The sequence below is a fragment of the Lathamus discolor genome, chromosome 3 (genome assembly GCF_037157495.1).
Source record: "Lathamus discolor isolate bLatDis1 chromosome 3, bLatDis1.hap1, whole genome shotgun sequence".
NCBI lineage: Eukaryota > Metazoa > Chordata > Aves > Psittaciformes > Psittacidae > Lathamus > Lathamus discolor.
Genome location: NC_088886.1, coordinates 58,554,678 through 58,562,813, shown reverse-complemented (window position 1 = coordinate 58,562,813; position 8,136 = coordinate 58,554,678). Strand labels below are relative to the sequence as shown.

Sequence of the window (8,136 nt, the reverse complement as noted above, 5' to 3'; positions counted from 1 at the left end):
TGTGTTTTTCGTTCATTTATCTGTTCATGCTAATCATCTAAACTCATATATTTGCCGTCTTTCAAGGAGACAGAAGACCAAAAACCGTGATTTAGCTGGCAACCTGTCTCCTTTCTCTGTTAAGCAGTATTAACAGACAAACTACCTCTATTAAACACTGGAAAAGTGAAGTTGTAGTATCATACAATTTGGTTGGGGGTGGTTTGGCTTGTTTTTAAAGAAAGCAGCAGTTAAGTACTACAGTTCATCTATACCCAACTGGTTCCCTGAAATGCTAAAGATATATGAATAAAGCATCCTGGTATTTTCAGCATAAAGATGCTAGAATTGTCTGCTAAAGAGGTACGTGCATATCATGTTCAGTGCGTGGCATGTATCTATTAAGGCCTCAGTAGAAAAACAGTGGGGTATGGAAACAGCAAAGTCTGAAACTTAAGGGAGCTTTAAGATCAAGCTTTCCTTATTTGCTAAGCTACTTACTGCTAGAAGCACTGTCAACAATAGGAATGCATTTTCTTACTGCATTCTTCCCCTAAATATCCACTGCTTCCTCTTTCAGACAGGATGCCATATTAGACACACTATTTCTCTAGCCTAAAATAACTCTTATATTCTTTAATTCATTATTTTCTCATAAAGACATGCAACAAATTTCCCTCCCTTCCATGAGGGCTGCTGTAAATAAACCTAAACATTTCTCACAGACACACACTGGGCCATTACACAGGCCCCAGAAACAAGGCAAGGAAAACTGAGCTTTTCCATGAAGAAGAAATAGAGCCTTGAGCCATGTGGGTTCTGACGGGTGTTCTCCTGGTCACCACATGGTGCACACCAGAAGAATGCAGTTCCTCAGCCATATGAGCAGCCCTGCGAGCTCAAAATGTGTCTGAGGGTCTTTTGGACTGGAGGTCCAGCTAGGAGTTGAAGACCAGCGTACCTAATGGTTTGAGTAGGGAAAAAAAAAAACCACAGAAATACTTTAACAAGTATCAAAATGACTCAGCCAAAGGCTGGAAGGAGACACACAGCGATCTGTGTGTAAAGCCCCTGCCAGGGTGCACAAGTTACACTTGAACAACTGCTCTGTGGAGTGGGAGAATAACTAGAAGTGAAACAGCTGAAACACAAAAGAGGCGGATCTCCACCAAGTTGTAGCTGTTGGGGCTGCTGCTTGAGAGTCAGCAGAGTAAGGATGTAAGGGAATAAATGCCTGAATTGCCTGGGCCTTAGATCACAAAATGGTAAAAAATTTAGGAAAAGGAGTATTTCCTTTTGCATTTATTCACATTTCATTAGTCCTGAAGTGCTGATACAAGAACCTCTCATGCTGCTGACCTAGCCTCAGGAGTCCCATAGGAGCATCCCCAGCTGATTTCTCTGTGGAAACTGAGATATATGTCTCAATAAATACTAGATCCTTTCAAAACTGAACATACCAGGGCTCAGAGAGAGAAACCAGCTCTCCTGCCCTCCCAGGCAGAAGATACAGCTCCTCCAGCGTCAAAAGGACCCTTCTCTTCTGGGACACCCTTGGCACTGGTGCACAGTCAAGGATCACTGGTGCCTCTCTCTAGCTGAGGGTCCTTCAGAGGACACTAAGCAGCACTGAGAAGGCCATCGCCTGGGGTCAGACCATTGTACTGGCATCTCAGCCTTACCAGCAGCCCACAGGCAGCAGGGTCACTTACTCTACAGAATAGCTGCACTTCAGTTGCTTGTGAGCTTTGGCCCTCTCTGCTCCCCACCATCAGAGCTGTTTGCTCTCCCTTTTCTCATCCATCCTGGGCTGTCAGGATGGTGGGTGGTGAAGCCAACAAGCTCTTCTGGTGGAGGCAGGTTATGGAATAAGCTGTCTGAGCTGCAGGAGAAGCTGTTCCTTCTGGTGACTTACCACAGAGACATCAGAGGGCTGAAACCGTGTTTCTCATTTCCCCTGTAACCACAAGATGGAGCATCACCATAACAAACAGCTCTCTAGAGCCGCCAGATCTAGGTGATGGGACATTTCATCGCAGTTCTGGCACACCCAGAGGCTGCAGGCAGCCCTGGTGGGATGCTGCAATGGCCCAAGGCAAGTACTTGGCCCATGGCAGGCAGGAGCAAGCTCCCATAGCCTCTTAGCCCATGTCCCAGGTGAGATGCAGGGAGAAGTTGACATTCCTGGGTGCCACCCAGCGAGGCCTCATAGCAGGACCAAGGAATTCAGACATGATGGATGTTCATCCATCACAGCAATGGATGTTCTCTCTTCACAAGCAGAATAAGTACTTTTCTCACTGGTTAGTTTCTGATTTAGATCAAGAAAAAAGTGCAGTCTAGTGCAGTGGGTACTGATCTAGCTTCTAAACTGGAAGGATGTCAGCAGTGTCATAACTGACACTCTCTTGAGAGCGAGGACAGACAGCTTAAGAGCTAGGACCATGGCACTGCTGTCTGTGGTATGGTCCAGTGTCAGGGCACAACAGACCAACAGTGCCTTGGGATGCCTGGCAAAGCCTGGCACTGCAAGGAGAAGGGTGGTTCCCAACCAGGTATACATTCATGGCCTGAAGGGGAGGCCTGCGTGGAAGCCGCAATATGGCCAAGTCCTCAATACTAGCAAAAAAATTCATGTGGAACAGTTCCTTCATCAGGAAGAAGGAAAACGTGGTGCAGTCAGCATCTGAAATTGCACGAAGCAGCAGGTGCTTCACACACTGGTAGCATCAGTGACACACACAGGGGTACAAAGGACAGAGCAGAGTTTGCATGGTTTACCCCTCTTCTCCCCTGTCTACAAGAGACAGACCTCTTGGCCTTGAGGATTTCATGAAGAGTCCTGTCCCACTAGCACAGAGCAAAGCCTGCTGTAAGAAAGTGCCCTTGACTGCCTACAGCTTTCTTGCATCACAAGTAAGCTATTGACCAAAAGTCTGAGAGTCCTTCATGGACTATCCATTGTACTGCTCACTGGGTTTAATTTTCCCCTCTCTGTCAGCCCTCAGCATCACCCTTTTTCACCCTGTGAACGGAGCGGAGTCTTCACACCTTGTCCCAAGTGCATTTGTACCCCCTGCATGCCTTTCTGGCCATTTCTCCACAGATTCCTCCCTAAAAAATATCACGAGGATGCTTGCTGGAATAAAAAGGTGGAGCAACCAGTGTTGGTGGCTGGACTATGATGTGCCAACCTGGCATTGCTGCTTCCTCATCCTCCCCTTTCCAAAGCATCTTTCTCCAGATACCTATCCACATGGGGCTTTGTGCAGCAAGCAGGCCCAAGGAGGCATGCTTCTGATGAGGTGGGCAGCACTTAAGTAGCATTAAGAGTATGAGTATCAAAGAGAAAATGAGAAAGAAGAGAATGCTCGAAGTGTGTGAGGTGGAAACCTTGAATGGGGAAGACAGAACATCTACTCCAAGCACTGATGACAGTATCAGAAGTGAAACCTAGCTGAGGAATGCAATGAAGTTTTGTTCGCTCAGACTTTTTATCATGTTTTTTTTCACTTGGTGGTGCTTCTTCTGTTTTCACTTAAGTAGAGTCATTTCGAGTGAAATACCATGGGGAAACCCCAAGTACTATTTTTTTCCTCTCATCTCCTATCCCCCACTGCTTTCACAGATGCACAGTTTGAATCCAGCCAATATAATCCTCAGGTTTCCTATCTATGGGTTATGCGGAGGACAAAGCAAAACTATCCCTCTGGCACTGCTTTCCCCCCTTGGTAAGAAGATTGCAAACACATGTGCAAGGGGGGAAGAAAAAGAAAGAATAAAAAAAAAAGAGAAATTAAATCTTTTTTCACCCTTCCTACCTAATCAAAATCAGCCCTTGACACTCTTCATGGGTACATGCCCTGTTCTCTAGGAGTATAAACACATTTTAGAGTAAACCCTGTATTTTCTTTAAAATACCAACTGGAAATGAACATACCAGTTAACCATTGAAAATCAATGACCTCATTTTCCCTTTTGGTATCATGAAAAGTAATGGAAACAATGACAGTAACAGCTTAGGATTTAGCTTAAAGCACATTTTAACAGCTTATACTACCCACAGATATAACCTACAATCAATAAAACCATGTCTTGTAGAAGAAAAAAGACAAAGGTCTGTAAGGCCAGAATTTCCTTCTCTGTCACTGGATACTGTTTTGAATGGGTGACTCAGAGACATTTGTCCCACAAAGCATTTACATCCTTAAATGAGCTCTGCGTGACATAGTATGTACATACTGCGTGTATGCAGACCCAGCACAGGGAGACAGCTGCCACCATGGAAATATGTGATGAAACCAAAATCAGCAGCATTTCAGGCTTCCTGGCATCCTGACAATCCATTTGCATGCAGCTCACCCCACTGCCTCAAAGAAACAACGCAAGGCTCAAGGATTCTACAAGCTGAGAAGGAGGAAAAGTCACCAAGCAGAGCTAGACACAACCCAAAGATAAGATGGTCGGAGAGAGTATTTCACTGTAGAAAAACCTGAACAGCTTTTCTCTTGCTACAAGAGCTGAAAACTAAATATATTTGATATAATTTGTTTTGTTTATAGCATATCTACTTTTCATTCTTAAGAATGAACAGAGCTACCCTTTTTGTTCATGCTTTAAATAATGTTTTCTGCTTTGCTTACAGATCTACACAACAGACTCTGGTCTAAAATGCCTTTTTATCACAAGTAGATTTTTCTCAGGTAAAAATCTTGCTATGAAGCTGAAATCCTATTTCTCTGTAATGGGTTCCCTCCCAGTATTAGACTCAAAGTGTTTCATTTGATGCAGGGGACTCAGCAGAACAGTTTATTGGGCAGTATCTCTGCCCAGGTCACCAGTGGAGCCCCTCATCTGCCATGGGACACAACCCAGCTCCCAACAAACTCCTCAGCCCCATGGCTGCAGGAGGCTTGAACTCCCAGGCAATGAACAACCTGCAGCATAACAAGGGTTACTTGTCCCCTCCAGCCTCTCAGATCCCCAAGTGCTTCACAAAGTCATGCTTTTCTATTTGGTGAGGGGAATCGCATTCTTTCCCTTTCAACCAGCCTCAGCCCCTCCGAGACGGCAGCAGAGCAGGTACTGCTGGCAGGGTTGCTGCTGCACTGAGCCATGTCCCCCCATGCCTTATAGGCAGAGGTGCTCTGCTGGAGGAGGCTTTACACAGCCAGCAGCACTGCCAACTGCAGGGAACTGAATAAAACCTATACCTGCTACAGCAGTGGATGGAACCCGGCATCTGACCCCACTAGAGGGATGCTCTCCTGCACCCATAGCCCTGTCAGCACCCCATTCTCCTCATCAGTCTGAGTTTCTACCTCTGGTTTTCTCACTTCTGTGATGTAAACAAGTATCTTACAGAATCATTTACCTGGCACCAGTGTGTCCTCAAGAAGCACACAGCCAACCTGCTCTGTCTTCCTAACAGTAACTGCTAGGTTTTAAGAAATAATTAAGTTTCCTTTATGCTGATGCTAATCCCCCTCAAATCGCTGTGCAGGAGAGCTTACCTCTGAAATACTCGGGGAGTAACTTGATCTGCAGAACAGGAACTTTGATTGCACATTTGAAAACAGGTTCACAAGTATGATGTGAAACAGCACCAAGATCAGTAACTCATATAGGAAAGGCACTAGGTGGAAGTAATAACAATTAGAGAGCAGCAGATCAAACGTAATTTCTGGGTGCTGACAGAAAGATCTCTGAAAGGCTTTATTTACAGGTTACATTTGCTGTGACGGAAGTGGCTGGAAGAAACGACCAGCTAGCCCTGTGCATTTGCATTTTAAGTGATTCCGGCTGATTCCAGCATTGCAGAAACCAATGAGAGCCTTCCCAGTCCTTATCAAGAGAGTTTCAGGGCAGGATCAAACCGGCACCCTTCCTCTAAAGAAGATTACTCCATAACCCCTGCTCACAGGGTGCCTTACCTCAACATTTTTAGTTCCCTCTTTGCAGAGGAGAAACAAGCTCTTTTCTGCAGCTCCTGTCCCTGCAGACACAACTTTATCTGCTGTGGTAAGTCTGGCTGGTTTAGACAAAACCTTCGGTTCTTAAATCTCCTTCTGCTTCTAAAGATTTGACCTCTGCTAGAAACATCCTGTTTGAAACTTCCTGCCTACTGCTTTTAGCAAGCTTGTCAGAATGGAAAGAGGTAATCACAGCCAGTGGTGGTGGGAGAGGGTGCAGGATGGCAAGGATCATTTGGGATCTTCACATTAATAAATATGCAGGACCCTTCATGCTCTTGATTCCCTAAAATCTCTTATAATAGCTTGATTCAGGAAACCTGATCCAACTAATTGCTTCTATCCCCATAATCCAAGTGACCCTAAAATCAGGGGCTGCTTCCCTGGCTTTGCAAAGAGATTGCAACACTCCAAGGGGATTCTGCAGTCACATCTATATTCTGCCTAGCCTAAATTATAGGGCAGCACAGTCTGCAGTAACAGTGCCAGTGAGGCTTGGACCTCAGAAATCCTTGCTTCTCCTTGAGGAACAATCTTGCCCCAAGATCCCTTGGCAACAATAAGCTCTGTGTTACTGGCAGCTGCAATTCAGCGCACAGCAGCCCAAGAGGAAAAAACATCTCTATGGACACAAAGACCTCATTTGCCTTTGTATCATGTCTTAAATATGATCTTTATCTTTCTTTGTGGTGAAGGTGATTTTCTTCTCTTCCAGCTGGAGAATGCCTCTTCATACCTGGGGATATGAATGACAGCCGTGCCAACAGCAACATCAGCAGTATCAGTGCTACTGTGGAACTGTTCCAGCTCATCATGTACACCCCCATATTCACCCTGGGATTGCTGTTCAATATGATGGCTCTGTCATTCCTGTTTTTTAAGGTTAAAAAGCTGTCAGAGTCTACAGTCTACATGGTAGCCCTTATTTTCCTGGATACTTTGCTGCTGTTTACTCTTCCTTTTAAAATCATTTCCTACCACCTCCAGGACCAGTGGAACTTGGGGTCTGTGTTTTGCTCCACCTTGGAGAGTCTTTACTTTGTAAATATGTATGGCAGCATCCTCATCTCCCTCTGCATCTGTGTAGACCGGTACATTGCCATCCGGCACCCTTTCACAGCTCTCACCTTGCGATCCATCAAGAAAGCTGCTATGGTCTGTGCTATCATCTGCCTGGGCACCTCAGCCGGGACAGTCTCTACTTTCCAGCTGCACGGAAAGGGCCAAAACATCTCATCCTGCTTCCATAACTTCTCTAAGAGCACATGGGAAAATGCAGGCCTGTTCAGCGCCTTGGAGGCCACCTTCTTCGGCAGCATGGCAACCATGACCTTCTGCACTGCTCAGACTGTCAGGTGCCTGAGAAAGCACAGAAAACCGGATAACCCCCAAACACACACCACGAGGGCAGAGACGATAGTGGTGACAAACCTTGTGGCATTTCTGGTCTGCTTCACACCTTACCATGTGGCATACTTCCTGTACTTCTTGGTGAAGAATAACATCATTCACACCAGGTTTCAGCAGGTGCTACGAGACATCCTTCAGGTCACCCTTTGCTGGGCAAACCTGAATTGCTGTCTTGATGGGGCATGTTATTATTTTGTTTTAAAGGAGTCAATGGAAGACCCATTGCAAAACACTGTATAAACAGTCAGGTGAAAGCTGTGATCCACATGCTGCATGTTAGTTACTTGGGATCATGTATCTGAGGTTTTCATGGGAAGTTCAGGGTCCTGAACTGCTTATGTAAGCAATTTATTTTAAATATTCAAATCTGAAAATAGTTCATAAGAAACAGAACTAAGTCCATTCTCAGGGGACTGCTCTTAACTTTTTTTTGTTTCCTTACATAATGTTTTGTGTTAGCATTTATGGGTAAAAAGAAATGGAATTATTGCTATAAACAATGATGCATGTTTTTTTTAGATGTGATTCCTCTTTACTTTGTATAAAACCAAAACAAATATTCACTTACATGGGGTAGGATCTTTCAGCCTCCCTGTCTACACTGCACCTGCAAACCTTCCTCAGGACTTCAGCCACTACAGACTTGGGCTGCTGAGAAACAGAGACTTAGAGGTAAAAAGCTTCAGACTAAATTCTGTTCCCCCCTGCCCTGATCATTTATGCTCACTCTCACACCTCAGGTTTAGATTTGCACATGTGATTTGGAGAAATAAAA

At 45.0% G+C, this 8,136-nt stretch overlaps 1 protein-coding gene across 1 annotated transcript; it reads left to right on the top strand.

The window, feature by feature from the left end:
* The first annotated feature begins 5,779 nt into the window (after positions 1-5,779).
* LOC136011011 (G-protein coupled receptor 55-like) lies at positions 5,780-7,878 on the top strand. The gene is made up of 2 exons (XM_065672701.1): positions 5,780-6,000; positions 6,667-7,878. Exon 2 carries the CDS (start codon positions 6,696-6,698, stop codon positions 7,599-7,601), a length of 906 nt encoding a protein of 301 aa, XP_065528773.1. The 5' UTR covers positions 5,780-6,000; positions 6,667-6,695; the 3' UTR covers positions 7,602-7,878.
* Positions 7,879-8,136: the final 258 nt, after the last annotated feature.